A 19,884-nucleotide genomic window follows, 5' to 3' on the forward strand; every position below is an offset into this window, starting at 1 on the left:
GGCTTCTACAATTTGCAAGCCATACGGATGCTGAGACTAAGGAAGATGAGGGAATTCTACAATTTACAACTCACGTCACATCTGCTCAGCGCGGTAAAGTTCCAACGAGACTGGTTCCCTTCATAATCCACACAGAGTAAATGTAAATCAAAAATGAATAACCATTTTCAATTTCGTTGCAAAACGAAAATACAGCCGAACCATATTCCAGTCCAATCAGAGAGTGCCGCAAGCACCTCTACCGGTTTCGAAACTTATTAGTCTCTCATCAGGAGGCACATATGCTGCTCTCCCTGATCCAACCAAAACAAACCCCAGCGTGCAGTCCCGAATTGCAACGAACGAAATGGCATAGATGCCCTAGCGGCAACTGCTAGCAAAAGACTAAGTTTTCACTCTAATGGCATATAACATATCCCACCAGAATGAAAACAATGGGAACCTTCTCTGGTTACACCTCCGAGGCTTCTACAATTTGCAAGCCATACGGATGCTGAGACTAAGGAAGATGAGGGAATTCTACAATTTACAACTCACGTCACATCTGCTCAGCGCGGTAAAGTTCCAACGAGACTGGTTCCCTTCATAATCCACACAGAGTAAATGTAAATCAAAAATGAATAACCATTTTCAATTTCGTTGCAAAACGAAAATACAGCCGAACCATATTCCAGTCCAATCAGAGAGAGTCTTAGTCTTTTGCTAGCAGTTGCCGCTAGGGCATCTATGCCATTTCGTTCGTTGCAATTCGGGACTGCACGCTGGGGTTTGTTTTGGTTGGATCAGGGAAAGCAGCATATGTGCCTCCTGATGAGAGACTAATAAGTTTCGAAACCGGTAGAGGTGCTTGCGGCACTCTCTGATTGGACTGGAATATGGTTCGGCTGTATTTTCGTTATGCAACGAAATTGAAAATGGTTATTCATTTTTGATTTACATTTACTCTGTGTGGATTATGAAGGGAACCAGTCTCGTTGGAACTTTACCGCGCTGAGCAGATGTGACGTGATGTGTAAATTGTAGAATTCCCTCATCTTCCTTAGTCTCAGCATCCGTATGGCTTGCAAATTGTAGAAGCCTCGGAGGTGTAACCAGAGAAGGTTCCCATTGTTTTCATTCTGGTGGGATATGTTATATGCCATTAGAGTGAAAACTTAGTCTTTTGCTAGCAGTTGCCGCTAGGGCATCTATGCCATTTCGTTCGTTGCAATTCGGGACTGCACGCTGGGGTTTGTTTTGGTTGGATCAGGGAGAGCAGCATATGTGCCTCCTGATGAGAGACTAATAAGTTTCGAAACCTGTAGAGGTGCTTGCGGCACTCTCTGATTGGACTGGAATACGGTTCGGCTGTATTTTCGTTTTGCAACGAAATTGAAAATGGTTATTCATTTTTGATTTACATTTACTCTGTGTGGATTATGAAGGGAACCAGTCTCGTTGGAACTTTACCGCTCTGAGCAGATGTGACGTGAGTTGTAAATTGTAGAATTCCCTCATCTTCCTTAGTCTCCGCATCCGTATGGCTTGCAAATTGTAGAAGCCTCGGAGGTGTAACCAGAGAAGGTTCCCATTGTTTTCATTCTGGTGGGATATGTTATATGCCATTAGAGTGAAAACTTAGTCTTTTGCTAGCAGTTGCCGCTAGGGCATCTATGCCATTTCGTTCGTTGCAATTCGGGACTGCACGCTGGGGTTTGTTTTGGTTGGATCAGGGAGAGCAGCATATGTGCCTCCTGATGAGAGACTAATAAGTTTCGAAACCGGTAGAGGTGCTTGCGGCACTCTCTGATTGGACTGGAATATGGTTCGGCTGTATTTTCGTTTTGCAACGAAATTGAAAATGGTTATTCATTTTTGATTTTTTTTCAATTCTGTCGCTTACAACATTGTTACAGCCCACCATTCAATTGCAGAATGGTGTATACCAACCGACATGTGGTGACTGTGCAAAAACTTACATTGGTCAAACTGGCCAGAACCTTTGACAAGCGTATAGTAGAACACAAAAGAGCATTCAATAATAGAAAAATAGGTTCTACGTACGTACTTCACCTTCTAGATGATAATCATTCTTTCAATGAATTGTTTCAAATTCTGCATATTCAAAATAAAGGCCCTAAGCTATCTTCTTTAGAATCTGTGAAAATTAATAAATTAAAAAATATAGATATAATTCTGAATGACCAACTTGAGACAAACAACTCCCCACTCCTCAACCTATTCAGACTTTAAAGTGTAGACACACAGTGAAATACATCACTTGAGAAAGGCACTCTACCTCTACCGAAACAGCTGCAGTGGCATTTACTATTTACTTATAATAAATTTTGTGGAGGTATTGAAACTAAACGTTTTTCAGTGTTTTATTGTTTCTAGAACAACTTCTACGATTTTTTTCTTTTATGTTTCATTTAAACTATCTATGATTCGAAAGATCTGATAAACCAAGGCTTTGTACTTGGTCATTCCGAATCGACGTTACATATGCGCCATTATTACGTCATTACCCCAACACCGATGACGTAATCTCCATCACACACCCACACACACACACACACACACATATATATATATATATATATATATATATATAAAATATTGTACATAAAAAGCATAAAAAACTTACAACGTGAGGTTAATCCATTAAATTTTTGGCATACATAACAAAAAAATATATAAAATTCTTAATCTAATTCCTAATCTTCTACAATGCCTTAATTTTAGTTAATTTAAAAAGAGAAAAATAATTTGACAATTTAATTTGAAATTTAGTAAATTTCTCTTTTTAAATTAACTAAAATTAAGGCATTGTAGAAGATTAGGAATTAGATTAAGAATTTTATATATTTTTTTGTTATGTATGCCAAAAATTTAATGGATTAACCTCACGTTGTAAGTTTTTTATGCTTTTTATGTACAATATTTTTTATCATCTTAATTTCATTGTATTTACTAAAACTTTTTTAGCATATCTTGAAGAAGCAAATAAATTTTGCGAAAGCTTGATAATAACTAAGAGTTTTACTTATCCTGCCCCCTGAAATTTATGACTGCAACCTCAAAATTAACAAGAATTTATATATATATATATATATATATATATATATATATATATATATATATATATATATATATATGTGTGTGTGTGTGTGTGTGTGTGTGTGTTGGAGATTACGTCATCGGTGTTGGGGTAATGACGTAATAATGGCGCATATGTAACGTCGATTCGGAATATATATATATATATATATATATAAATTGATCTATTAGCTTTTTGTGCTCTCTGAGGTCATTGATTATATATTGTATCTCTCGATGTATGTGGGGGATTTTTTGATTTTAATTGGTCGTTCTATCTGTATTTTACATAAAACCATGTTATGTAAAACCATGTTCCAGTGTTAGCTGAGGTTAGGGCTCTAACATCTAGTATCTGTGATGGGGCGAAAGCTCTGTTAGTAATTATGTAGTCTATGATTGATTTTTGGCCTCTGGTGTTGCAAAACGTGTATTTGTGTTGTTCTTGTATGAAAGCAGGCTGACAAACAAATTGGAAAACATTAACATGCACAACTGTGAAGTAAAAGAATGCTGGAATGAAATCAAAAACTGCATCCAGCAGGCTGCGGAAGAGTCTATCGGCAATAAGAAACAACATGGTTTTGTCAAGAAGTCAAAGAACTCGCAGAACAAAAGAGAAAATGCTATCTGTGTTACAAAAGCACTGGAACGCAGGAACAACGCGCCATCTATATAGAAACAAAAAACAAAATAAATTCGCGAATAAGAGCAATAAAAAGAGCGCATTGGATCAAGTTCACAAGTGACATGGATCACGACATCTATGGCGCACAGAGGAAAATTTGGAAAATGCTAAAAAACAGAAAAAAAAACAGTAACTGAATTTGTACAGACAAAGGGGATATCAGCTGAGACATGGGAAAAATATTTCAGAGAACTCTACAAAGGTGAAGACGCCAATGACGAACACGATTACAATACAGAAGACAGGTATATCACTAAAGAAACTGAAGTAGAAGCGAGAATGAAGATCTTAAAGAATAGACGATCGCCAGGTACTGTTGGAATACCGAACGAACTGCTGAAATACGGCGGTCAGAAACTCACTAATTGTCTCACAACATTGTTTAACAAAATCTTAGACAGAGCAGAGATACCACAAGATTGGCACACCAGTATCACAATACCGATTTTTAAGAAAGGACAATGATCATGCTTGGACAACTACATAGGAATAACTCTCTTAAATACGACAATGAAGTTATTCACGGGCATACTCAAGGATAAATTGGAATCACAGATAAAGAACAGAGAAGAACAGCAAGGATTCAGAAAAGACAGGTCGATGACGGACGCAACATTTGTCATGAAACAAGTGAAAGAGAAGTCGATAGAATATAACAAATCTGCATATATTTGCTTCGTAGACTTAACGAAATCATTTGACAGAGTCAGACTTAGCGATATAATAAAGAAAATTAAGCAAAAAAGGATACCGGCAAACATTGTTGAAGTCATAAAACAAATGAACAATAACAACACGACAAAAATTAAAACAAACGACACCACTACGGCCAACATACCAACACCAGGAGGAATCAGGTAGGGAGACAGCCTCAGTCCATTTCTATTCAATATGCTAATGGATGAAATAATAGAAGATGTGGAATCGCTACAACTAGAATAGAGACTCGGCCACAGTAGAATCAGTATAGTGTGCTATGCGGATGATGCAGCCCTGATTGCAGAGGACGAGGATGACCTACAAAGGCAACTTATCGATTCTATCAAGCATGTCGACGACTCAACATGAACTTATCCACGCAGAAAATAAAATACATTACCATTGCAAAAGACCCAATTAGATGCAAGCTCGTGGTAGAGGGGAAACCCATAGAACAGCTAAACCAGTTCAAATATCTGGGTGTAGAGTTATCAAGTTACCATGACCCAGTCAGGGACTTAGAGGACATATTAACAAGGCCGCTGTCTTGTCCAGATGTTTGAGAGATGTGGTCTGGAATAACCCATATATGAGAATGGACAGCAAAGTTAGAATTTATAAAACTTGCATCAGACCTGTTATGACCTGTGGCATTGAATCAAGAGAAGACACCAATAAAACCAAAAGCATGCTACGAACAGCCGAAATGAAGACACTAAGAGCAATAGCAGGGAAGACAAGAAGAGATAGAATACGAAACATCATCAGGGAACAATGTGGCGTGCAAGATTTAGTCAGATGGGGCAGGCAAAGACGAAGAGAATGGTTCAGTCATGTAAAAAGAATGGAGGAGCACAGACTACCAAGAATTGCTCTAGAAGGAAAACCAGCAGGCAAGCGTCCACCGGAGAGACCACCAAAAAGATGGAGAGATAGCTGGCAGTCTACCTCTCAAGAAATACGTCAACGTCGGAATTAACAGATCGATAGATCTACAACAAGTATAAGAAGAAGAAGAAGAAGATCTATTAGTCTTCTTCGGTCCATCTTTGGACATAGGTCTCCCCAATCCTTTTCCATTCTTCTCTGTCTGTCGCTACAGTTATCCACCTAGAGTCCACGTGCTTCTTGACATCATCTGCCCACTGCCCATCTCATTTGTGGCCTTCCTCTGCTTCGTTTATATTTCCACGGTCTGCAATTTATGAGAATTTTGTTCCATCGGTCTTCTTTTTGTCTTTTTGTGTCCGGCAAATCTCTATTTCAATTTTGCAACTTCTTGCCTAACATCCCTAACATTAGTCTTATGGCAACATTTGCCTTTCCATTGCTCTTTGCGTTTTTATGATCTTGTCCATGTTTGCTTTTGTAAACGTCCACGTTTGGGTACCGTAAGGGAGAACAGGGAGTACTCATTGATTGTATACCTTGGTCTTAAGATGTTGTGGATATCTTTTGTTTTTAATGATGAACCTAATTTTTTTAAATGCCGCCCATGCCAGTCTAACTCGCCTTTGGATCTCTGCTGTTTGGTTTCCTTGTTAAGTTTTATAATTTGACCCAGATATATATAATCGTGAACTTGTTCTATTTCATCTTCTCCGATCCTCAATGTGATGTCATCATCTGTATTTGTTATGATTTTGGTCTTGCTGTAATTCATATTAAGGCCTATCTTTCCGGCTTCTATGTCCAGTTCTCTCATCATTTCAAACAATTCTTCTTTTTTATCGGTTATCAATACGATGTCATCAGCGTACCTTAGGTGGTTCAAACGTTGTCCACAAATTTTTATACCTTTTTCTTCCCATTCTAATCTTTTAAAAATATTTTCCCGAACCTGATTGAAAAGTTTCGGTAATATTGTGTCACCCTGTCTTACGCCTCTATTTATTTGAATTGATTGTGTTCCTTCGTATACTTTAATTGTTGTTGTGGCTTCTTTATATATATTGGCTATTAGGTCTGTATATCTGCGGTCAATTCTGCTGTTAATCAAAGAACTTTTCACTGCCCAATGTTCGACACTGTCAAAAGCCTTTTCGAAATCTATGAACGCTATATATAGAGGAATGTAGTATTCATTTGCTCGTTATATAAGGATTTTCATACCTAATAAATGGTCATTTGTGCTAAATCCCTGTAAATGTATCTTTAAATAGAAATTAATCGTCATTCACAAATTACAATTGACGTGGTTTAAGATTTTTTTAAAAGCCGTCTGTTTCTGAAATAATGAATTTATTCCATACTTTTGCATCATACTACAGATGTTATATGAGAAAATATTAACCTTGAACTATCTGAGGTTCACCGACTCCAGATTTCATCATGCAGTTCCCATAGAAACCGCTGACCAGCAGAGGATCTTTAAACAGACCTTTAGCGACCAGCCATGGGAACCAGAATGCTGCGCTTAATCGGCGTTATACAGGGTGTCCCCCCAGGTGTAAGACAGGTATATAAGTGTTCAATCAACCTCAATTTTTGACCCCAGAATCTGTGGTATAATTTATGACCAATCTTTTCGGGACACCCTGTATAAATTAGCATGGAACAACGAATGTCTCGAAATGGTAGATGGAATTAATTTGGAAACTGGCGACCGTACGAAACGAAGAAACCAAGAGGAAGACCTCAAATGCTCTGGAGCGACAATCAAAAGAGTCGCAGGACTGCAGGACCAATGTGGAAACGCCTCACACACAACGGGGATGAATGGCGACAAATGGGAGAGGCCTTAATTCGACAATTCGAATAGAAAAAAAGCTATAAAAATATATAAATTAGCGTTTTAGATATCGAAGACCACTCTTAGCTGTTACTTCTTCAACATAGTTAGTTTTGTAGACATTTTAAATTAATTTAATATTATACTCTTTCAATAACATACTCAACCAATACAGTTGATTTTAAAAAAAAATGGCATAAATAATTAACCTTCCGTGACTAACATTGGGTCTGTGAGACCGACCAGTTAGAGTTTTTGCGATTATATCCAAATCGTTCGTCATGAATCTTCGCCGCCATTAGTAGCTGCCTGATTTAGATGCCTATTTTTACTGTTGAAGTTTGAGTCTTCACTGTCAACTAATTATGCAATTATCGGCAACTCTTGCCTCATAGACCCATGATCTACTCGATGAAAAAAATATTTAGATTAACGAAAGACCGTGCAAACAAGTGCTGATAATTTAGTAACCCAATTACCAGGAGTAAAAAGTTAACCTATGTACAAGAAAACAGCAATGGAAATATTGAGGTTGTTTTTGACAAATCAGATGTTATGTGATTGTTTTATTTTCTTTGGTACTTTGCTAATATTAAAGAGGTTTAATAATTTACAAATAGGTATCATTTATGTTTAATTTTACTCCTTCAGGGAGTAAACACAATTCTACGCTTGAAAGTGTGTCAATGGAAACATTTTTTATGTCGGTCTTTGATACCCGATGTTAGCTTTAATGTTCAGAAAACCTATGTTAGTTGCGGAAGGTTAATAATATAACATATACATTATTAAAACCGAACTAGGTACCTATAAAATTGTATTTAATATGATTTTAGGTGATTTTCCAATGAGTCCAGAGTTTAATACGAGTGTGCTGAAAGATCAGAATCAAAAAGGATCTGAAATGACTTTCAGCGGACAAGGATTTGCCTTTTCACAAATGGATAATACTTTTGGATTTAAATTTTAATAGGGATTACTTGTTAAGTTTAATTATGTACAATGAATACGAAAGAAACATTTATTATTGTAATTATAGGAATAATTTAAGTGTATACCTACTTTGTTCTAGTTTTAGGTAAAATTTGAAGTTTAGTTGTTCTTCTAATTTAAATAAAAATACTTGGTTGTGGTCAATCTAGGATATAACAAAAATGTATAACGATAAAATATTTTAAGTTTGAGATATAAGTAGTATTAAACAATCTAATTATAGTTTAGATATAGAACTTAAAATTGAAACGTTATTAATAAATAATATAAACAAAACCTGTTTAATATAAATTTTTGTTCATTCATCTTTATTTAGAAGTTCATCATCGTTGCTGTTCAATATTATTAGGGAAATACATATTTAACATCGTCCTGTAATAAAAGATCCCTTATTTTGAGATAAAAATGTTTGCTTATAATATGTCAAAAGTATGAAAATAGGGGATCTAAATAGTGTTTCGATATCTCTCTATTTATTATTCTATGTCTATGAGGCGAGAGGCAAACTCACAAAAGAACTTTAATTTTCATAGTCTAACCCGCTAGCAATTTTAATGAAATGGTTTTCACAAAATTTGAAAAGATGTGAAAACGCTGAATTAACGACGTCCGTCTGTCCGTCCGTAAACACAACTCCTCCGTCAGTATACCAGATAGAATGACAAATCAATGAGGTGTCGAATGAAAGCTTATACATACTTATAAACAAGGGTGGTATTAAAGGTGAAAAATTTGACCTAGAACTTCCGGTTTTAGAGTTGCAATCGGAAGTATCGTTTTAAAGTCACTGAAACAGTCTAACCAATATAAACTTACGTTTATAGAAATAGGCCCACTTAAAAATTTGGTCATTTTTGATGTCTTATATTTGTTAAACCTGTTGGTCGATTTAAGTGATTCTTTGAACATGTTATTGCCTGATTCTTTAACAATACCACTTCAATAATATTGTTGATAAACAGGTAAATTTTCATTGTATACCGGGTGTACCAATCAAACTGCGTTTTTTCTCAAAGTTCGCATCACCCTGTGGAATATTCTAGCATTTATAAAATACTCAAATTAAAACCCAACTATAGCCTCAGATTTTCTTAACATTCTGTTTTTTGATTCATTTGTTTATGTTGGATAATAAAAAAGTTAGGTACTTCAACAACTAGACATGTTCTTCATCAATACATGGTGTTTTTAAATAAGTGCGACAAACTTTAAGAGGTAATTCTGCATGAAAAAATAATGACAGTTGGCTTTATAAACGTATGTCCGCAAATGTTTCGTTTCCGAAATACGGGATGTTGATTTTTTTCTTACAAACTGACGATTAATTTATTGCTTTAAAACCAGTTGAGATATGCAAATGAAATTTGGTAGGTTTTAAGAGACAGTTGTGGATTTTTTGACATAAAATTAAGAATTTTATATTTACTATTAGCGTGCACACGGGTAATACGATCGGCCATATTACACGTATGCGCGCTAATGGTGAATATTAAATTCTTAATTGTATGCCAAAAAAATGTGCAATAACTACGTCTTAAAGCCCACCAAATTTCATTGGCATATCTCAACCGGTTTTAAAGCAATCAAATAAATCGCCAGTTTGTAAGAAAAAATTCAACATCCCGTATCTCGGAAACGAAACATTTGCGGACATACGTTTATAAAGCCAACTGTCATTATTTTTCATGCAGAATTACCCCTTAAAGTTTGTCGCACTTATTTAGGAACACCGGGTATTGATGAAGAACATGTCTAGTTGTTAAAGTACCTAACTTTTTTATTATCCAACATAAACGAATGAATCAAAAAACAGAATGTTAAGAAAACCTGAGGCTATAGTTGAGTTTTAATTTTAGTATTTTATAAATGCTAGAATATTCCACAGGGTGATGCGAACTTTGAGAAAAAAACACAGTTTGATTGGTACACCCGGTATATAATAAAAATTTACCTGTATAGCAACAATATTGTTAAGTCGTATTGTTAAAGAATCAGGCTATAACATGTTCAAAAAATCACTTAAATCGACCAACAGGTTTAGGAAATATGAGATATCAAAAATGACCAAATTTTTAAGTGCGCCGATTTTTATGCTCGTAAGTTTATTATTCGACTGCCTTAGCCAGATGAGAACAAATGTATACTTTTAGTTTTTATTTCACTTCCGGTTCATTAAAAAGTTATAACTGGAACTGCCATATTATAGTCGCAGAAATAGTATTCTGTCTAAATCCCGAGCCGAGGATTAGCGGCGTGTAATTTGGGTTGCCTATATAAACTTGAATCAACGAAATGGGCCTTATTTAAAACGCTGAAAAGACCGTTTAGTGATAATAAAAAGGAAAGGGTGGGTTGTGATTGCGCGCAGCGGTCAAATACCTTCTGCCCTGCGGTTCTCTCACTCTAATACCCGTAAGTTAGGTTTGGACCGAAGGGTTAGGTCTTCCTCCTTTCAGGCAAAAACCGATATTTACTGCGGTTGCATGATATTTAATATTAAAATAGTATTGGATGTGGTAGAATGTAGACTCTTTGTATAATTATCAATTGAACAGTGAAGCTCTTAGATCAATTTTCCGATTCAATCATTTCTACTGTTCACAGTTCTGTGTTTGTGTTTGCTTTTGAGTAGGTATTTCATTTTCTTGACAACGAAAATGTTCGGTGTGGAAATAATTAATAAGTGCTTGGAATGCGGAAACGTGTATAAACGTAAACATGATTTAAAAAGACATGTAAAAAGTTCGCATCCCGACAAATTGGATGCAATTGCCCCTTTAAAAGTGCTTAAAGGCAACGTCTATAAATTTAGACATAAGCCAAGTTTAAACTTTCATGCCAAAAAAATGCACACAAATGTCATTGATTTGTACAGTTGTAATTTTTTGAATAATAAACATTCGCGATTCAAGTTTATATAGGCAACACAAATTACACGCCGCTAATCCTCGGCTCGGGATCTAGACTCGAGTCAGAAATAGTACATGTGACATACAGTCGGAAAAATGGAAGAATACCCATGAACGAACATATAAAACACGCTGTATTTTCCTGTCACCGTGTCACAAAGAAAATTGTCCAGTGCAAGTACATGTAACTATAATTATTACATGTACTTGCGCTGGCCAATTTTTAGTGTGACACGGTGACAGGAAAATACAGCGTGTTTTATATGTTCCTTCATGGGTATTCTTTCATTTTTCCTACTGTATTTTAAGCGTATTGAAAAGTCGAGCTTAAATCTTTAGTTCCTGTTTTAAAGTCATTTCCATTTAAACAGTTATGACCGAAGGTTTAGTAAAAATGACTCAAAATTAGTGAAATCCGACGCAAGTTACACAAAGAGTTCAAATACTGACATTCGGTTCTACTTTCTGTCACTTTGAGTGAAAATCTAGGACTTATAGTGCAATTACTTGTTTTATATTTAACTCGCGATATCTGGGCTCGGTTTAAATAATTCGATTTCTTATTTTGACACAAGATACTATGGACACTTCCGCAAAAAATGAATTCAGAACTCTTTGATTAAGATTTTTGATTATAAACAAAATGACGATTTTTTCAACAGATCGTACACTACGCCTCGAATATTTTTTTCTAAATAAGAATTTGTATTCTTTTCTAAATCTCCTTTTTTGCCAACAATGCATTAAAATTAAATATTTAAAAAAGTTTTTTCGAGAGTTTCAGATTTCCAAATTGAATGATAAAAACATTGATAGAAGTTCTTATCAGGCTCGCGGTGAAATGCTATGTGAATGTGTATAAATGTATTTCCAATACTCTGTAAGCGTTAACGTGTTTTATTTTTTGCATGAAAACGGCGCGTCGCCGTACGAAAAAATGTGAAGAGAGATTTTTTGTCACAAATTAAAGACGTATATATATATATATATATATATATATATATATATATATATATATATATATATATCAAACAAATGAAATAGAGAATGTGGAAAAATCCCCTTACGAATAACTCACACATCCACTATTTCTGGCTGGGAAAAATTTTTCGAATAGAATCAAAGATCCAAACACCAGTTCTTAGAAATGTGTTTCGCCCTCTTCAACCTCCGTGGGCTCATCGGTAAAGATGAGAGGTTGAATATCTTTAGACACATTCCATCAAAAAAACAACATCCGAGACATATACATAACAGGAGCGTAAATCTACGCCCAACCTGAAAATGACAGTCTCAAGTTTTAATTCCCTAATTACTTTAGAGTAAGTAAGATAATGTTTATGAAAAAACAAAAGATGTAGATCCTTGAAACACACTCAGTGATCAAAAGATCGACAGGTACTGGTTTAACGACCACTCGTACGAAATCAAACAAATGAAATAGAGAATGTGGAAAAATCCCCTTACGAATAACTCACACATCCACTATTTCTGGCTGGGAAAAATTTTTCGAATAGAATCAAAGATCCAAACACCAGTTCTTAGAAATGTGTTTCGCCCTCTTCAACCTCCGTGGGCTCATCGGTAAAGATGAGAGGTTGAATATCTTTAGACACATTCCATCAAAAAAACAACATCCGAGACATATACATAACAGGAGCGTAAATCTACGCCCAACCTGAAAATGACAGTCTCAAGTTTTAATTCCCTAATTACTTTAGAGTAAGTAAGATAATGTTTATGAAAAAACAAAAGATGTAGATCCTTGAAACACACTCAGTGATCAAAAGATCCACAGGTACTGGTTTAACGACCACTCGTACGAAATCAAACAAATGAAATAGAGAATGTGGAAAAATCCCCTTACGAATAACTCACACATCCACTATTTCTGGCTGGGAAAAATTTTTCGAATAGAATCAAAGATCCAAACACCAGTTCTTAGAAATGTGTTTCGCCCTCTTCAACCTCCGTGGGCTCATCGGTAAAGATGAGAGGTTGAATATCTTTAGACACATTCCATCAAAAAAACAACATCCGAGACATATACATAACAGGAGCGTAAATCTACGCCCAACCTGAAAATGACAGTCTCAAGTTTTAATTCCCTAATTACTTTAGAGTAAGTAAGATAATGTTTATGAAAAAACAAAAGATGTAGATCCTTGAAACACACTCAGTGATCAAAAGATCCACAGGTACTGGTTTAACGACCACTCTATACATATATATATATATATATATATATATATATATATATATATATATATATAGACCACACTATATATATATATATGTTACACTTGAAGTTTCCGCGGGAGCTATATGTGCTTTCTGTTATTTTCCGGGTTTGACTCCGCGTTGAATAATTTTGGTTTTGATAAAAACCATTATTTTGACGACGTTTCGGCAAGATCTCACTTGCCATTGTCAAGTCAGGTAGTTCCGCTTCTCGCTGCTGCTTGAAGTAAACTGAATTTTTACTCACGATACCGTCGCTTATGTAGTTGATCCTGATGCTGCTTGCCCTGCGCGAACTCTGGCTCTTGTTATTGGTCCGGTGTAGGTTGCAGTCGTCGGCGGGATGTTACGCGTGGATGTTGCGGCCTGATTTATTTTGGTCTTTTTCTTCAATACCGTTTTCCAAGTTGTAGGAAGCCGTTGCGCATCATCTTTTTGGTTTAAGCCGTTGGGATTTCTTTCAATTTCTATCGATTCTCTGATTTCCCGTTTTCTTTTTATTTCGATGTTAGCTAACATCGTTGTTTGGTTCAGGTTTATTGTGTGTCCTGTATTTGCGACATGTTGAGCCAGGGATGACGTGGTTTCTCCCCTTTCGATAGCATTTCGGTGTTCTTCTCGTCTTACCTGGATTCTTCGGTTGGTCTGTCCAATGTACGACTTTCCACAATCCCCACACGGAATCTCGTATACACCTTGGCTTTCTAACGATATTTTGGTCTTTGGTGTTGGTAAAATAGTTGAGATCTTTCTGTCCGTATTAAATATCGTTTCTATGTTGTGTTTTCTCAGCACTCTCCCTATTTTCTCTGTCGTACCCTTCACATATGGCAGAATGGTTTTGCCGATCGGCTTATTGTCTTCTGTAGGGTCCTTATCTCTTCTTCGAGCATTTTGAGCTTTTTCGATGTTGTATGTTGAGAAGCCGTTTTTTCTTAACGCTGTTTTCACGTTATGCATTTCTTCATTTTGATGTTCTTGGTCTGTCAGTCTTTCGGATCTTGTAATCAAGGTTTTGATGACTGAATGCAATTGTGCAGGATGGTGGTGTGAAGCAGCATTTAGATATCTATCGGTTTCCGATACACTGTATGGCATATGTGTCCGTCTTGTTTCTTTATTATTAACACATCTAAGAATGGAATTTGATCGTTTTCTTCCAGTTCCATGGTAAACTGAATTTTATGGTGGATATTGTTGATGTGTTCTAAAAAAGCCTTTAGTTTTTCTTCTCCGTGGGTCCAGATAATAAAAGTGTCATCCACGTATCTAAGCCACAGTTTGGGTTTGTATTCAGCTGTTTCTATTGCCCGCTGTTCTATTTCCTTCCTAAACAAGTTCGCTATTACTGGTGACAGTGGAGAACCCATCGGTGCTCCCTCAATTTGTTTATATCTTTGTTCCTTATAGATGAAATAAGTGTTATTTAAACAGTGTTTGGTTAGGTTTAGTGTATCCGGTGATATTGGATACTTTTTGCTTATGATGTCCAGTGATTCATCTATAGGAACATTCGTGAAAAGTGAGACAACATCGAAGATGACTAGCAAATGTCCCGGCTCAAGAGTCACACCTTTTATACGCTCGATGAAGTGGCTCGCGTTCTTGACGTAAGAATCCGCTTCTTCCGCGTATGGTTGCAGCTGTTGGGCCAGAAATTTCGCCAGCGGTTGTAAGGGAGATCCGATGGAACTCACAATTGGTCGCAGTGGTAATCCTGCCTTGTGTACCTTGGGTAGGCCGTAAAATTTTGGGCATCTAGATGACTTCTCTCTAGGTATGAGATGGACCTGTTGTTCTTTATTGATATTTGAGGCTTTGATCTTGGCTTTTGTTATTTTCTCTAGATAGGTTGTCGGGTCTGACGAGATGCTTTGATATGTTGTATCATTTAAGATGTCGTTTATTTTTGTTTCGTAGTCTTGAATATTCATCACTACCGTAGCGTTGCCTTTGTCAGCTGGAAGCACGATGATTTCTTTGTTGTTCTTCAAATTATGTAAGGCTTCTTTCTCTTCCCGTGTTAAATTTCTTTTTGGTGGTTTAGCTGTTCTTAATATTTTTCATACGTCTTGGCGTATGATCTCGGCTGTTTCTGCTGGGAGATTAGTAATTGTAGTCTCTACCTCAGTAATGATGTTTTCTACGGGAATGTATGTAGGTGCAACAGCAAAATTGAAACCTTTTGCAAGAACACTATTCGTGGCTTCATCCAGTGTCAGATTTGAAAAGTTATATACTAAATTGTTTGTTTCTATTTGTGGATTTTCTTTCTTTTTTGGCCGCTGTTGTAGTAACAAATTTTCAAACTTTTTAATTTGTTTGGTCTTAGTGAGATCAGCATCTGTTTCTGCTCGAAAGTTTGTCAGTTGTTCAAAGAAATTCCATAATGTTGGATGGATTGTGTTACTTAGTTTAAGATGCAGCTGTAATGATTCTGCATTCATTTTGTCGATGTCTCGTCTGGTATCATGGATTGCCTCTCTAATAAGCGCCAGGCTTGCTCTTCTTAAGATGTTTTTAGTTTTATAGTTGTTTTTGTGAAAAGTGAGTTTCATACAAGTCGGTATAATGCTTTCGTCACGGCAGCGTTCTAAAAACCGTTCTAAAAATCAGGCCGCAACATCCACGCGTAACATCCCGCCGACGACTGCAACCTACACCGGACCAATAACAAGAGCCAGAGTTCGCGCAGGGCAAGCAGCATCAGGATCAACTACATAAGCGACGGTATCGTGAGTAAAAATTCAGTTTACTTCAAGCAGCAGCGAGAAGCGGAACTAACTGACTTGACAATGGCAAGTGAGATCTTGCCGAAACGTCGTCAAAATAATGGTTTTTATCAAAACCAAAATTATTCAACGCGGAGTCAAACCCGGAAAACAACAGAAAGCATATATATATATATATATATATATATATATATATATATATATATATATATATATATATATATATTCAAACAAATTAAATAGAGAATGTGGAAAAATTCCCTTACGAACAATTCACACATCCATCATTTCGGGCTGGGAAAAATTATTTGAATAGAACCAAAGATCCAAACACCAGTTCTTAGAAATGTGTTTCGCCCTCTTCAACCTCTCTGGGCTCATCAGTATAATATAAATCTCTTAAACGAATAGAATACACTTGTAATACACTTTAATATGGAGTACAAAAAAATCATCCCCTAAATAGTCATCCCTTAGTTACAACCCCTAACTTTAATTTTTTTAATAGCAACCTCTATATTTTTTTATAGTTTGGATGTGGTCTTTTATCATCTATTCAATACATTTTTTGAAAATAAAATCGGTTCGTAAATAACCTAGAAACTATCAATATCGTCTATTCAATACATTTTTTGAAAATAAAATCGGTTCGTAAATAACCTAGAAACTATCAGTTTATTTTTGTTAAATTGTGTGTCCCAGACTAATTTTTCCAGGCTATATTTCTTAAACGAATAGAGATTTTCGAATGGCACAAAAACTGTATATATATATATATATATATATATATATATATATATATATATATATATATATATAAAATAGATGAAATAGAGAATGTGGAAAAATCCCCTTACGAATATATATATATATATATATATATATAGTTATGATCTGCTTCTTATTAATTTTGTATTAATTATTATTTATTTGATTAATTATTTAATTGTCGCAAATCATACATAAAAATGAATAAAAAATCTCAGGGTGCCTTTTTATACTATTAAAAAAATCTAAATTATCTCACGTTATACTTATCTTCTCTCGTGGGTTCAGTATCTCTTAGTTGATCCTAATCGGGATAAAATAAGGAAAAGAAATAAAGCAAAATATTAAAATAAACATACAGAATTGTCTTTTATTTATCAAAATCGATACTCTAAAAATCTATCAAATCTAAAACCTGTGGACACAGATGTCCGAATGAAATCTTTACCACTTAAATTTATTATAGTTAAAAAAACAATTTATCGGTTTGTTCCCGATGACTTTGGTAAAACAAACTAAACAAAACAAATTTATGTATTCGCAAGATTAGCTATACTTCCTATTTACTTTTAGAAATATTGGAATTTTAATTCATATGCCTTTTACTCAAAATTTTAGTTTCCGAACATAAAAATATCTTTCACATAAGTTGACTGACCTTTTGCTTCACTCACTCTGATGTCTTCTCGTGACCCACAACAGCTCTCCCTCGTTGACTATGTTAAAGGCTACTCATCAAAGCCCTCTCCGTTCTCCAGCTTCAAAACTATCAGCATACCAGCACCAATTCTCCAACAAGCCGGGCCTCTTTTTACACGTACTCGATTCAAACAAAACTCCAAAAATGCTCTGCTCTCCTTCTCACAATAATACAGAATCAAAGAGGTATTTCGTCTCAATTTGATCTGTCTCTCGTTCCACTTTTCAACACTATTCTCCACTATCAAACAACCACTGGTATTTGCTAACTACTTATCCACCAAAACGTCGACCGCTCCTCAGCGCTGCCAAATAACATACTGCCTTCTTTTTCAAACTCTCTCAATCATCCAATCCACTTTTCCCCTTCCACATTGCCAAGAATCAGAAACATCGACTTTTCCATTCGACAAACAAACAGTCATTTTCAAAATTATTCCGACCATCCTAATTACTTTCGGAGAACCCTACAATATTTACTCGGGTTGAAACAAAGATTAAAATTCCAATCTTTCTTTTAAAACCACTCTTCTAGAAATTGATAATTACCTCTACCTGTGGATTCTATAGTTCTCGTAATAAACAATCTATTTCCATTTTAAATCTAAATACATCGTCCTTTTCACTTTAATTATTCACAAAAGTCTTTAATGGTTCATCGGAAAGCTCACTAAAAGAGAAATCCACTTACATCTAAACTAAATTCTAATAAATATTTACAGCTCAATATACAGGGTGTATCAAATTTATGTGCCCGCGTTATTTAAAAAAAATTTAAATTAATTTTCATTGTGCTTTTGATTGATAAATTTGAAAACACAATAATATATATATATATATATATATATATATATATATATATATATATATATATATATATATATATATATATATATATGTATATAAAGACAGTTGAAGGTAACCGGGAACGACCCAATACTAAGGAAGCAATAAAAAACGGGTGCTTCTAAGTGAGTGTCTTTTATTAAAAGTCAAGCTTTCGCCACATAATTTTGGGCTTCATCAGAACTTGCTGGAATGGAAAAACATTCTTTACAATCATCATAAATTAAAGATGTTATTTTTTTAATCTTACCTAAATGTTGACACTATTTCTTAGTGCATAATAAAATTGATATGAAACCACACATTGTCACAAAAACAAACCAATCACATCTCCCAACTGGAGGAAAAATGGCAATCAAAGCCTTTATTAAGTATTAAAATTCATTTTTTAAATCACTATGTGGCCGGCATTTTTGACAAGTAATTGTTAATTAAGTCATGTGTCGTTTCGACTGTCAATTATCGAAACGCCACCTGTTTTAATCACTTCTTCTTTTTTCCAGCATAGGACATTAACTTTATTAAGTCACATATTGGACACTTTTTAAATTTCACACAAAATACTATAGAAATATAGGTCCCGTTCTATATAAACATATCATGTTAAATAAATTATGTGGTTTGTATTTAGTGTTGGATATAGTAGTCAACACTCCGATGAGATGTACGTATTACATACCTTTTGTTAAAAAAACAAGTATATCAGTGATGTTGATAGATGAAAAAGTTAAATCTTGTTTACAAAAGGGAAATAACACATCCGTGTAGGTGTTAGTAATGTAACAAGTAATTTCATTGTTGTCTTTTTACATTTACATTCCTTTATGTTAGTGGTATAAACATAATATGTCCAAGAAGGGTTTGACATTAACAAATTTTTTTTTTTTAAATTCAAAATTTGACAAAATTGTCTGGTTGAAAACATAAAAATATAAAAACATGGTCTGTACATGAAGTTAAGTTTTTTTAAAAATTGTTTTAAAATTATTAACAATTGACTTGTATATTAAATTGAATTCAGTACACATGTAGTGCAGGCAACCATCAGAGTCACAATAAGTAGAAAATGACAACAGTACAATTCAGTGAAGCGTGGAGCACAGTATTATGTGGATCTAATATAAGAAGGTGGTAGTTTTTTATTTTTAGTAAATTTCTGTTGTAAAATGTAAGTATAGATGGAACTTAAGTTATCAACATCTTTTTTGTAGTTTAGTGAATTGGAACAATTGTTAATATAACACATCTCTAAGATTTTTCGGTGAGATTCTTTTTCAGCTCTATCTAGAATTATAGTCTCATCATATAAGACACGATGGTCATTATCGTTGACATGAATACTCAAACTTGTTGCTAAGGGTTTGCGTTTGCAATCACTTTTGTGAAGGGCTAGGCGCTTACTGAGTCGTTGACTTGTGTGGCCTATGTATATTTTGCCACATTCACAGGGTATACCGTAGATTACGTTACAGTTTTTATCTAGTGGAACTGGATCTTTTA

At 35.0% G+C, this 19,884-nt stretch overlaps 1 protein-coding gene across 8 annotated transcripts in view; it reads left to right on the forward strand.

Moving 5' to 3' along the window:
- The window catches only part of LOC114335660 (probable cyclin-dependent serine/threonine-protein kinase DDB_G0292550), a 172,722-nt gene extending 164,287 nt beyond the window's left edge, over positions 1–8,435 (forward strand). For 5 of the 8 annotated variants that reach the window (XM_050643979.1, XM_050643976.1, XM_050643978.1 and 2 more), the window contains one exon: positions 8,033–8,434. In XM_050643979.1, the coding sequence (XP_050499936.1) occupies positions 8,033–8,166 (134 nt within the window). In that variant the 3' untranslated portion in view covers positions 8,167–8,434. Of the gene's footprint in view, positions 1–8,032 lie in introns of all 8 variants that reach the window. The other 3 variants (XM_050643975.1, XM_050643973.1, XM_050643974.1) reach the window with 2 other exon arrangements.
- The last annotated feature ends 11,449 nt before the right edge of the window (positions 8,436–19,884 follow it).

The sequence above is a fragment of the Diabrotica virgifera genome, chromosome 2 (genome assembly GCF_917563875.1).
Source record: "Diabrotica virgifera virgifera chromosome 2, PGI_DIABVI_V3a".
NCBI classification, from domain to species: domain Eukaryota; kingdom Metazoa; phylum Arthropoda; class Insecta; order Coleoptera; family Chrysomelidae; genus Diabrotica; species Diabrotica virgifera.